General features: G+C 45.7%; 1 protein-coding gene across 1 annotated transcript in view; it reads left to right on the forward strand.

The window, feature by feature from the left end:
* PRKCA (protein kinase C, alpha) overlaps positions 1-13,692 on the forward strand; it is a 289,399-nt gene that overhangs the window by 250,959 nt on the left and 24,748 nt on the right. The window contains exon 12 of the mRNA XM_006886263.1: positions 9,374-9,454. Coding sequence (XP_006886325.1) covers positions 9,374-9,454 — 81 coding nt within the window. The remainder of the gene's footprint in view (positions 1-9,373; positions 9,455-13,692) is intronic.

Raw genomic sequence — 13,692 nt, forward strand, 5'->3', positions numbered from 1 at the left:
ATAGATAGATAGATAGATAGATAGATAGATAGATAGATAGATAGATAGATAGATATAAGAAGAGAGCATGTTCTCTGTGTCCCTGGAATGGTGAAGGGTCAGGTGGTGCGTGTTTAGTGCAGACAGGCCAGCATTGGGGGGTTGCAGCCTGGGGGTGGTGTGGTCAGATGACGTCTCAAGTTGGGTTCTGAGGGTCCCTGATTACGTGAGACGTGGAAGCTGGAGTGGGGTCTAATCCAGAAGTCTCCTGACTCAGAGGAGTCAATCTTCACTCCCACATGCTGTAGATACCCTGGGTCCTTCAAGACTCAGAGCCCCCTTGAAGTGAGCGTCTTAGGTATTTTGTGAGCATTTGAAGCCCATTTTTTGCAAGATTCGTGAGATCCCTGGGAGGCACAATTGGTTAAGCTCTCAGTCACTAACAAGGCTAGTGGTTCGAACCCACTCACGGTGGTAAGAAACGCCTGGCAGCCTGCCTATGGAGCTCACAGCCCCGGGAAGCCCCGCCCTGCGCTGTTCTCCACACACCGTCTGCTCATGGCTGACTGTTTGGTTTGGGGTAAGAGTCTCTTAAGCTCTGCAGGTCCTACCAGGCTCTCTACAGAACCGCACCAGACTGAGGAGTGCAAACTTTGAGTGTGAAAAAAAAAAAATGGTCGAGAGTGTAGACACCAAAGCCAGACAACCGAGATTCAAATCTCAGTGTGGCCACTTCTCAGCTGTGTGTCTTTGGACAAGTTATAGAACAGCTCTGTACCTGGTTGCCTTATCTTTGAAGCTGGGTAGCCGTAGACCCCACCCCACCAGGGTCTTGTGAGATAAACGAGGGAACAGGACAAGAAGGCCTGGCAGACAGCGACTGTGGGGAATGTTGTTGTTGGTTTCCAACCATTGTGGTTGTAGCCAAACCAAATTCCGCGCTGTCGAGTTGATTCTGACTCAGCGACCCTGTCAGACAGAGCAGAAATGCCCAATAGGGTGAATTTTCACAGGAGCACGTTGTTTCCTTTTTACCCAGCAGGACAGCTGATGACTCCGAACCATTCACCTCTCAGTCAGCAGCCCAAGTACTCGGACCACTGTGCCACCAGGGCTGCTTGCGTTTTCAGCAGCAGCATCTGCAAACCCTACCGCGCTGCCTGGTCCATGTTAGAAGGCTTTGATGCGCGTGCACTCCAGGTGGCCTTTGCGTGGGTGGGCCGGGCACCACGCCGCAGCCTGGGCCTGGTGAGACGGGGACACTGTGCCGAGGCGCCCTTTCCTGCCTGGGCCTGTGCCCAGCCTGGAAGAGCCTTCATCCCCATCTCCCCAGACAGGCAGCCATTTGTAACATCCTGATATTCCCCAGGCAGTTGGCTCCTGTAAGCGTAATCATCATGATCCTCGTGACAGATGGCAGTAAAACAGAATGACAGTGGCCCTGGCGGGGGTCTTTCTTAGACGCTGCAGCCCAGCCTCCCTTGTGCTGCAGGGAATCGGGCCAGCATCACACTCAGCTGACCTCTCTCTTGCTGAGGCTCTGAGGAGATGCTTGTCACCCAGACTCTTCTCTGGGACTCAGAATGCCAGGGAACTCCAGGGCTTGTCCACAAGCCTCCACGGGCCCCCAAGATGCTGGTGACACCTGCTCCTTCCCCACAGGGAGACCTAGAATCCCACCACCTATCCTCTGATCCCGAGCCTCGTCCTCAGCCCCCTGGGCCGGTGAGCACAGTCACCTACCAGCTGGTGGAGTCACTGGGTGTGGACCTGCATGGTCCAGTTGAAATAAAACAAAGCCCAAAAGACAGCCACCATATTTAAATTTTTAAAAAAAGAAAGAAAGAAGCAAGTGCAATTGAAAAAAATAAACCAGGGTGGGGGTGGCGGGAGGGGTTTGTGCGGGGAGAAGGGTGCAACAATGAATGAATGGAATTCCAAAATCTCTGTAGATGTTCATTGAAGTGAAAAATAAACAAACTAAATTAATTAAAAAAAGAAAGAAAAAAATAAACCAACAACAACCTTCCCTTTGGAGTTCCTTAGTAGTGCTGTTCATGTCTTTGTCTACTGACTAAAAGGTTAGAGGTTCAGGTTTGCCCAGAAGCACCTCAGAAGAAAGGCCTGGCAAAATGCTTCTGAAAATTGGTTGGGGTCCAGTTCCACTCATACATACATCACCATGGGGTTGCTGTGAGTCAGAGTTGGGTTTGATGGCAACTAGTATATATCTGTGTTTCATTGATTATACAACAGAGTTTGACCGTGTGGATCACAACAAACTGTGGTTGACTCTGAGAAGAATGGGAATCCCAGGACACTTGATCGTGCTAATGTGAAACCTATACTTGGACCAGGAGGCAGTCATCAGAACAGAGGCTGGGCTCTGTGAGGAGGATTGGTGGAAGACTCATCAACATCTGCAATATGCAGATGACACAACCCTGCTTGCTAAAACTGAGGAGGACCTGAAGCTCTTGCTACAGAAGGTCAAGGACTGCAGCCTTGAATATGGATTGAGGCTCAATATCAAGAAAACAAAGATTCTCACCACTGGGCCAATTGGCAGCATCATGATAGATGATGAAGAGATTGAAATTTGTTTCAGTTTGTTTGGCTCCACAACCAACACTTTTGGTACCAGCAGCCACGAAATCAAAAGACGGATTGCACTGGGAAAGTCAGCTGTCAGGGACCTCTCCAGAGAACTGAAGAGCATCACTGTCAGTCTGGAGACTAAGGTGTGCCCGATCCAGGCCATAGTCTTCACAAGTGCTTACTATGCGTCAGAAAGCTGAACAATGACTAGGGATGATAGAAAGAGAATTGATGCCTTTGAGCTGTGGTGCTGGAGAAGAGTATTGAATGTACCATGGACTGCTAGGAGAACAAACAGGTTCATCCTGGAGATGGTGACACCAGGCTGCTCCTTGGAGGCAAGGATTCTGAGGCTTTGTCTGACATACATTGGGGATGTTGCAAGGAGGGACCGGTCCTTGGAAAGGAACATCATGTTTGGAAGGGTAGAGGGACAGAGCAAGAGAGGAAGACCCTCTATGAGGTGGATTGATTCAGTGACTGGGGTAATGGGGGTAGGTGTGTCAGAGACAGTGAGATTGGCACAGGATAGAGCAGGATTTAGGGATATTGTACATAGGGTCGCTATGAGTCGCAGGCAACTGACAGCATATAACAACAATATGTATGTATGTATGTATGTATGTATGTATGTATGTATGTATGTATGTATGCATGTATATATGTATATAAATGATGTCACAATACATTTTAGCCTCTCTCTCTCTCTCTGCCCTTTCCTCTCTCCTCCTCTCTTCTTTCTCTCTCATTACTAATCAAGTCCTCAGAGCTGACCTCTAGCAGGTTTTCAGAGGCTATAAATTGTACAGGAGGAGACTGCCCATCTTTTTCCCAAGCAGCTGCTGGCGGCTTTGAACTGCCAGAGAGAAGGCACCTTTGAGTTAACAGCACAACTTCCTGTAGACTATGCAGCCAGAGCTCCCTTTTCTTTCCTCTGTCTTCACAACCTGGTACATGTTTTACACTTAGAGCATGTCTCCCTTCAGATTAGCCTCACCTCACATGTCCGACGCGGTGTACGGCTTCTGGCTACCGCACTGGACAATGCGGGGCTGGACAGCTCAGAATGCAGCCCATGTCCTGAGTCAGACATACCTGGGTATCTCAGTGCTAGTCTCTGGGTAGGGCTCTCTGACATCATTTCCCTTTTACAGTGAGATTGTGGGGAATTGGAGATAGGTATCAGTAAGAGCTAGGCATTGATGGGGAAATGTGTCTTGTTCTAAAATGGAATTTGCAGCGGTGAGGTTGCCCCCAAACCCTGTCACTTCGATCATCAGACCTTCCCATTTCTCTGGTTAAAGAGTCACGGGTGATAGATTGTGATTTTTTTTTTCTGGGAAGAAACGCTCCAGCTCGACCCTAAAGCACATCCAATTATTACAATTGAAGACACTCCGTGTTCTGAGAGGCTCTGTCATCTCGGGCCAGGGGCTGAGGCCACGTGTCCTAACAGGGCTGACTGAGGCTGCAGCCAAGAAGAGCTCACCCAGGCACATGGCCTAATGCTTCCTTAGGGCTTGGAGGGAGGAGGATGTTACCAGCCGGGGTCTCGGGAGTGAAGGCCATGGTCATGGAAATAAAGAGCAAGTTGGAACCAAGTTGATAAGGAGATGACACAAATAGACACAAAGAGGGGAGTGATTTTGAACATTTTCACATCAAAATTGTATTATTATTTCTGGATAATGATACTCTTAAGCAATTTTGCTTACGTTTGGCTTTTTCTCCCCTCTAATTGTTCTCTAATGAGCACGCACTACTTAATGGAATTTATGTATGCACGTATTTATGTATGTATGTATACAAAGGTGGGTGACTCTAATCTGCAGCCCTCAGGCCTGCCTTTACTTGTTTTTGGTGAAACATTCTTCTAGGTCGTATAACCCTGGTGTGTGCACTTGCTGTACAGAGGTAACTCATGGTCGCTGTGAAGCAGAACACTGTGACACTGATGAGTCAAATGCGAGAATGGTTACCTACAGTGGACAGTGTTTGGTGGAGCTCCCCGTTTCAAACAAGCTTGGAAGCAGGAGTGGCATCCACTTCCATAATAGCTTGCCTCAGGAAACCCTGTGAACCTGGAGAAAGGACGAAAGTGACACAGGTGTCCAGGTCTTTCATTCACAGAGTCACTATGAGTCACCTCTGACTCGATGGCACTTAACAACAACAACGTGTGTGTATATAGAGTTGTTTTTGATGATTGCTTTCGAGTCAAGCACGATTCATAGCAACCCTCTGAACAATAGGCCTGAAGCCCCTCTACAACTATCAACACTTATCAAAGTTCATAGGGTTTCCAGAGGCATGTTGTTTAGGAAGTGGCTGCCACTCCTGCTTCCCAGGTATATAGAGAGTGGTATATAAAGAGTGGCCTTGTGGTAGGAAGCTGCACTATACAGCCAAAGGCATGTGGTTTAAATCCACCAATTTCCACAGGAGAAGGATGGGCAGTCTCCTCCCATGTGGTTTACTGCATCTAAAAATCCACTAATGGGTTAGCCACCAGCCAGTCTCCACTCAATGGCAAATACATATATATATATATCACCTCTATCTATCTATATCTATATAACATTGTACTATATATATTCCATATATATGGAATTTGACAGTGTGGATCACAACAAATTGTGACTAACCTTCAGAAGAATGGGAATCCCAGAACACTTGATTATGCTTATGTCAAACCTATATTTGGACCAGGAAGCAGTCCTCAGAACAGAGCAAGGAAATACAGCCTGGTTCAAAATCAGGAAAAGAACATGCCAGGGAAGCATTCTGTCTCCCTACCTTTTCAATCTGGATATGGAACAGATCATTCAAGAGGCTAGACTTTATGAGGAGGAATGTGGCACAACCTTGCTTGCTGAAACTGAGGAAGACCTGAAGCATTTGTAACAGAAAGTCAGGGACTGTAGTCTTCAATATGGGTTGAAGCTCAACATCAGGAAGGTATTCTTACCACTGGGCCAATTGGCAGCACCACAGTAGATGGAGAAGAGACTGAGATTATTAACAATTTCAGCTTGCCCAACTCCATAATCAATTCTCTTGGTACCAACAGTCAGGAAATCAAAAGACGAATTACATTGGGAAAGTCTGTTGTTGGGAACCTCTCCAAAGTGCTCAAGAGCAATGATGTCAGTCTAGAGACTTAAGTGTCCCTGATCCATGCCATGGTCTCCAAAGTTACTTGGTATGCATCAGAGAGCTAGACACTGACTAAGGATGACAGAACAACAGTCAATGCCTTTGAGTTGTGGTGCTGGAGAAGACAGTTGAACATACCACGGACCGCCAAGAGAACAAACAGTTTTCTTTTGGAGAGGATAAAACCAAGTTTCTCTTTGGAGGCAAGGATTTTGAAGCTCTGTCTCACATACATTGGGCATGTGGCCAGGAAAGACCAGTCCTTGGAGAATGACATCATGCTTGGAAAGGTGGAGGGACAGTGCAAGAAAGGAGATGGATTCACAAAGTAACTGGAGTCACGGGAGTAGGTGTGTCAGAGTGAGTGAGATTGGCTCAGGATAGGGCAGGGTTCAGAGCTATCACAGGTGACTTGATGGCACATAACAACAGCAAGAACAAATTGTGTGTGTGTGTGTGTATGTGTAGAGATAGAGATAATTCTTTTTATAGTGATGGGAAATATGGACCTGACATAGAAGCATATTAATTAGTCCAGATCCTTTGGAGGACATTTTGCTATTGTATGAAAGGTTAGAAACACATGGGATCATTTGATCCAATCATTGCCTGTCTGGGAACTGGAATGACATATGTCAAAGTGTTAACAGCTCTGGTGGCCTAGTGGTGAGGAGCTATGCTGCGGTCCCAAAGGCGCACAGTTCACATCCACAAACGGCTCCATGGAAGAAAGATGGGCAATCTTCTCCCACGCAACTTACTGCCTCTGAAAACCCACTGGAAGGTCAGCTGTGAGGTGAATCCAACATCTCTAAGTAATAGATCAGAGACTTAGTGAGTGTGGCTTTCCAGGTTCCCAGAGTAAAAACCAACCATGCAGCTTGGAACAAGTGTAGTTTTTAAAAAAGAAATTCAAGACTTCTTATAAGCTCTTATGGTTATCATTTTCCTGTCAAGTCAACATACTACAGAGATGCTAAATCTAAGCACATACCCCCTTGTCACCACCCACACTGAGGCAGATGAGAAGCACTTGCATTTTGTATCCTTCCCAGAGAATTATTAGAAGTCCTTTAAGGGAATGGAGCTAGACTAAAAGCAGAGAACATTCTGAGGTACCAGGTCATTTAATTACATATACAGGGCCTTTAAGGAAAAATATCCCAGAACATTTCAAAGTCAAGTTCATGTGTTAAATGGCACAATGACGGTGCTGAGTTACAATGTTAGTATGTCTTTTGTCTTCCTTTCAAATCCTGGGGCATGGTCAGGGGGTTTTGTGTGAAAAGGCCAGTGTGAGTTATATTAGCATTTTTTTTAAATTTGGGTGGACGTTTACAAATCATGGAGGAGCCCAGGTGGTGTAATCACAGGGTGTGCTGCCTCTCTTGTCAGTTCAAATTCAGCAGCAGCCGCCCCCCCCCCGCCCCCGGAGAAAGATGGAGAATCCCTTCGCGTGAGATTTACAGCTTCCGAAAACCCACTGGAGGGTCAGCTTTGAGACAGCTCCAACCTAACAAGAGTGGCGGGGTTTTCTTCACAAATCATATTTTGGTTTTATTCAATCTCTCATAAGCCTTTATTTTATAACATTAATTAACAATTGATGATGTAGTCCATTAATTGCAGTGTCTAATCAAATGACTGGCTGGCAGTGAGTTGTATTGACTCAAACAAGGCGAGTGGCCTTTCTATGAAGATGGTGTCAAAAGCGAAGAAGGAAGCCCCTGCCCCTCCCAAGACTGAAGCCAAAGCAAAGGCATTAAAGGCCAAGAAGGCATCCTGAAGGGCACCCACAGCAAAAAAAAAAAAAAGAAGATCCGCACGTCACCCACGTTCCGGCAGCCTAAGACGCTGAGACTCCGAAGGCAGCCCAAATACTCCTGGAAGAGCGCCCCCAGGAGAAACAAGCTTGACCACTATGCCATCATCAAATTTCCCCTGACCACTGAGTCAGCCACGAAGATGATAGAAGATAACAACACACTTGTGTTCATTGTGGATGTCAAGGCCAACAAGCCCCAAATTAAACAAGCTGTAAAGAAGCTCTATGACATTGATGTGGCCAAGGTCAACACTTTGATTAGGCCTCATGGAGAAGAGGCCTATGTTCGACTTACTCCTGACTATGATGCTTTGTTTGTTGCCAACAAAATTGGCATCATCTAAAGTGAGTCCAGCTGGCTAATTCTAGATACAAATTTTTCTCACAAAGAAAAACAAAAAACCAATGCCAGTGTTTTCATAAGCCATACTACACTTAGAAATTTCAGTCCTTCAGAGTCCCTTTCCTATAAGGATAATATTGTTTTTCCAGTATGTGGCCTAGTGATAAGAACCTGTACCACAATCCCAAAAGCACAAAGTTCAAATCTACCAGCTGCTCCATAGGAAAAAAGTAGGGCATTCTCCCATGCTCAGTACTGCTTCTGAAAACCCACTTGAGGGTCAGCTATGAGTCGGTTCCAACTCCATTGCTCACAAAAGTGATAGACCCAAAGTGGGGAGACAAGCATTGTGAGGGCTCTGAACCCTCCACTTTGCTAACTCCTTTCCTCTACCTGCTTCTACCTTTTCACTGAATTCTTTAAAATAAATCTGAGATAGCATGTCATTCCACCCATAAATACTCCCAAACTCATCTCTAACTAAAAAGCTTTCTAATGAGTCCCTGTGTCATTATCCCACTAGCAAAGTGAACGATAATATCTTAATATCATCTAATATCCAGACTATATGTTAAGTTTCTCAGTTCTTTACAAAATACCTTTTTATAATTGATTGGTATAAATTGGGATTTAAAGTCTGCATGTAACCTTTGATTGGTTGACTTCTCTGTTTCCATCAAAATCATTTTGAAACTCCAGGCATTCAAGAGAGAACACCATGCTTCTAGATGAAGCACAACAAAGTTTTCATTTGCACTTTAATAATATTTTTTTTCTTCTCATTACCATCATCATCATCATGGTTGATGTCGTCGTCATCAATCTCACTTCTAGTGGAACCCTGTTACATAGTTTGACCATCTTATTTACCAGGCACTGTCTTGAAATAGCAAGCTCTGCTGACTTAGTCCCTAGAAAGCTGTACTGCTACCCCGAAGCCTGATCCTTTTTGAATCCACAAGCAGTTTCAAGGGAGAAGGGTGGACAGTCTTCCCCTGTGCAGTTTACAGTCTTGAGAACCCAAGAGGGTCAACTGTGTGTTGGCTCCAATTCATCATCGATGAGGTTTGCATTTTATCCTAGAACAATAGCCTCTGGCTCTCTCCAAAATCAAATCCACCTCAGTGTCCAAATATTACTCCCTGGTGAGGAAAGGTTTTCAGATATGCCTTCAAAAAGAGCCGTGCGTGTCCAGTAGACTCAGAGGAATGGTTCCAAAACGGGTTCTGGGCAGTGGCTCATGGGATACCTCCAGGTGCATTGGCTCACGGGATAGTTCCAGGTGTGTGTCATTGAAAGACCCTCCTCCTCATGGAGAATTTGGAGAGAGCTATTTTCTACCTCATTTGCTGGAACTGGGTGTATCAATGCTGACCTGCTTGACTGGCCTGTTTTAGCAGGGACTCAATGCTTTCACATCAACGTTCAGTGCTTTAACGTCAACACTAATTGATGCCTTTGTTTTCACACAGATAATCGCTTATCAGCCGTATGGGAAATCCGTGGACTGGTGGGCGTACGGCGTCCTGTTATATGAGATGCTAGCTGGCCAGGTAATGTTACATGGAACCTTTCTTTTTCTTTGTTGCTCTGTAGTGTACCCACCCTTGTTCTGTTTAAGCAATGGCAGCAGGGGCTGACAATATGATTTAGCTTATGCTGGTCTGGCTTCTCTTATCAAGTGATAAAAGGAGAAACTCTGCCCTTGGGAATGAATAATAACTTGGTATGCACAGAAATTATCTATTCATAAAAACTCCAAATTGTAAAAAAGACAGCATCCATTGTAGAGAGTGGAGCTTTCACAGATTCCATACTCTGGACAAAAGAACCCACACATTGACAACAGTAGGGGCTTCTGCATTTTCCGGCTCTCAGCACAGGCTGGGTTAGAGTTCCCCGCAAGTCACACTGCAAAAAAAGATACCCCAGCCACTGCCCATGCTTTTGGTCAGCATTACATTTTAAGAGAGAAGACAGTTTGACTTGAAGCTGTTTAATAGCTTCTTCTCTATCTCCTTCTGTCTCACCCTCGGCAACTCACTGTAATTTTCTGGTGAGACAGAACTTCTTGTTAAGGAAAGGCAAATTATGTTTCTCTGATTAACGTGGCACATACCAAATAACTAAGTGCTGCTCAATACAGTACTCTGCGGGCTGTCTTAATATCTGTACCATCAGAGCAAGTGGCACTAGCTTCTGTAACAGCTGGGTCTCCATAGCTTAACCCACACCTCGAGCGTATTGCACAGTCATGGCTTTATGCATGGTAGGGTGGTTCCACAGTCTCCAGAATGTGCTAGTAAGGGACAAGAAATTGGATCCACGCTCTTTGAAGACTTCAGATTGCTCCTCTAGATTCTTCTTAGTCATCCAGCCAGTGAAGAGAGAGCATGAGGACAGTTGCAAAGAATGTTCTCGAAGCCAAGATAGAAGTGACCGAGAGCACTTCTATCTCTATTTCACGAGCCACTTGGGTGTAAAGAGGGTTAGGAAATGGATTTCACCTACGATCTCAGCCCGAGAATGCAGGTTTGGTGAGCAGTTTGCTGAATTCTGGTATGGAAAAATTCTTTTCTAATGCCCAACACTGAAACACTTTGTACCAAAGAGCCCTGTGGACATAGAAAGTGGTCCATTGGGTTTTACCTGAGAAGCCATATCTGCTCTATATCTCTTTAATTATGCCCCGTCCTTCAGTAATTAACATAGTCTTTGAAATGCTAAGAGAAATAAGCCGGTAGTCTTCAGGAAGCATGATGACACAGTTGTTTAAGCACTGAGTGTCACAATGCAAAGGTTAGTGGTCCACAGCCCCAGGCCACTCTCTGGAGAAAGAGGAGGCTGTCTGCTTCCTTAGAGCCTTGGAAGCACATGGGTGGTTCTCCTCTGTCTGGTAGGGTCACTAAGAGTTTGCATCAGTGACAGTGGCTGGCTTGGGTTTTGTGTGTGTGTGTGTGTTTGTTATGATTTACTAGTCTGCATGTAGGGACCTTTAGTGGCCTCGTCGATAGAGACTTGTGCTGCTGACCCAAACACCAAGCCTCTCTGGCAGTTCAAACTCACCAGTCATTTCTTGGGAGAAAGTTCAGTCATCTCCTCCCACGAGATTGACAGCCTTGTAAATCCAAAGGACGGTCACCCATGAGTCAATTGGACTCCTAGCAATGAGGGAGGGAATTTGTATTTGATCATTATTTCTCAATGGTGCTAAGACTTGATTGGCATTAAAAAAGTGGTGTATTATTTATTTAGGTTCCCTCCTGCCCCAATAAAGACAGTTCTCTTGGCACAAACACAGGACCTTATAAACATGGGAAGGCAGGCTTTGGGGAACCACTGGCGGGGCTGCAGCAGCTGCAAAATCATAAGTTCCTGGAGCAATTTCCCCTCTTTAGAATTTTGACGATAAACTGTGACTGAATCATCGGCAGCCCGGGAACCATGCTGTTTGTGTGGGCACGAGAAGCCAAATCCCTTCTCAGCCCCACTTGGTTCAACCCTTGAGCCCAGAAAACAAGCCCTGCTTTCAGGAAGAATCATATTTGCATATGCCAACAAGTGAAATTAGTTGGGTGGAAGCCTAGGATCAGTTTCCAAGGGCATTTTACAAGAGAGAAAATGAGTGTACTTCATTTCCGATCACAGGGTTCCAGCAGGGTCTTCCTGCCCACTCCTCTTCCCTGCCCTCCTTCCTCCCTAAGCCTTTCCAGAACTTCCGGGAGTGTCCTCCTCCTGCAGGGATGTGCTCTTTGGCGTGTCCTTGGAAGTTTTGCCTCTTTTTGGAGTCCTGGTGATACGAGGGGTTAAGTGCTCACTACTCCCTGAAATGTGGAGAGTTCAGTTCCCCCCAGAGGTGCCTCTGAGGAGGGCCAGGTAATCAGTCTACTTTCCAAAGATTAGCCACTGAAAGTCTACGGCACATAGTCGTGTTCTGAAACACTTGGGGAAACATCAGTCAAAAGTGACTCATCCTGGAGGGGTAGATGATTGGTCAACCTATGTGTACCTGCAGACTGATTGACATCCAGGCCTGACTCAGAGACGGTTTCCTGCACTGGGTGCAACCTCTTCACCTTCCAGTAGTTTTTTAATAACCTGCTGGCATAATTTCAGTATTTCTTTATTATTATTATTATTATTAATTTTATTTTGTAAGAGTTTGCAGACATGTCCTGGAGAGGGTACAGCCAGAGTGCCCTTTGGAGGCAAGAATAGTGAGGCTTTGTTACGTACTTTGGACATGTTACTAGGAGGTGCTAGTCCTTAGAGAGGGACCTGATGTTGGGAGGGTGGAGGGTCAGTGAAGGAGAGGAAGCCCCTCAGCCAGGTGGATTGACACGGTGACGGCTGCAGTGGGTTCTTGCGTGTCAGGAAGTGTGAGGCTGGCGCAGGACAGGACGGGGCTCAGATCTTTTGTTCAGAGTGTCACTGTGAGTCGTATTCGACTCAACAACACCTAACAACAACAGCAGTGGTTTACATACCAAGCTCATATACATTGTTTTTCACTCCTGCTTCCAAGAGTCAGTTAACCTGGCTTCTGTGTCTCCCTGAAGTTTTCAGAATCTGTTGAAAACAGTGGTGACACTGATGCTGTTGTTAGGTGCCGTCAGATTGAATAAGATTGAAAGTGACCCTGTGAACATCAGATCCGAACCTCGCCCTGTCCCACACCCTCCTCAGAGTCTCTGATATTCTCAAGCTCATTGTGACAGCCACTGTGTAAATCCTTCTTGGTGAGCGTCTTCCTCTGTGACATCTTGAGGTCACCCACATTCTGTGCAATAGTGACAACAGGTAACAATGACCTTCATGCCTCTAACTCGTTGTAGCACCTGCTCTCAATGCAGTATTTTCATTCAGCACCTTGACTTCTCCTCCCTCTCTGACACCCCGGTGAAAATGTAAATCTATTCCTGGGCTGTGTCTCAGCCAGCGAGAGTGAGCCAGGCTCTGAGGGCATTGTCCGCGGCCCTCCCAGCTGCAGGGGCCTTGCCTTATTGAAAAGGAAGTCTAATTACCAAGTTGTTGTTAAATTTGTCTTTAATCACAGAGGGCAGAGTAGGAAGGGGGAGGGGGGAAATAGTTTATTGCCATTTTCTTCTCATTTGTTTTATTTATTGTCAGCATCAAGGGGACATTTAAGCACAAGCAGCCCCGAGTCTTCATTCAGTTCCTGGATTGCTTGATAAACATGATTACTTTCAGGGCCTAAGTAGGCCTTACCGGGCCCTCTAATGAGCGGATTGCTGCACTGAGTGTTCATGGACGTTCATCATAAAGGATCCAGCCCTTTCTGCGGGGTGATTTGTGCTTTGTCGTCATTCCTGATGAGTCTGTAATGGGTACTTTATCCCAGGCCTTCAGACTTAATTGTGCTTCCATCCCCCACCTCAGGCCATCCATCATCTGCAAATAAACTTCCCTGGGTCCAAGGATCACTTATTATTTACATGATTTAGGGTTCTTTTTGTAGCATTTCAACCATCATGCCTGATTGGTATGCTTAAAACTCACAAATTGTATGTTGTTAAGAAGAGGGTAGAGGTCATACTTAGCTCAAAAATGTTTACACTACCCTACAACTTTTACTCACAGGTGGCTCATCTTGGTATGTTAAGTCACAAGTTGTTATAGTTTGGAAATCATCAGGGGATGGGATGAAAGAGTGGAGAGATTCGGTCCAGAATGGTGCTGTATTATGAACTTGGACCTTCCAACGTCAAGGCTCATCTTCCGACACTATACCAAATAGTTGGTCTTTTTCAAGGTCTGTTGTTTCAGAAGT

Source organism: Elephantulus edwardii, unplaced genomic scaffold (assembly GCF_000299155.1).
Source record: "Elephantulus edwardii isolate Elephantulus edwardi_28Jun2011 unplaced genomic scaffold, EleEdw1.0 scaffold00048, whole genome shotgun sequence".
Classification (NCBI taxonomy): Eukaryota; Metazoa; Chordata; class Mammalia; order Macroscelidea; family Macroscelididae; genus Elephantulus; species Elephantulus edwardii.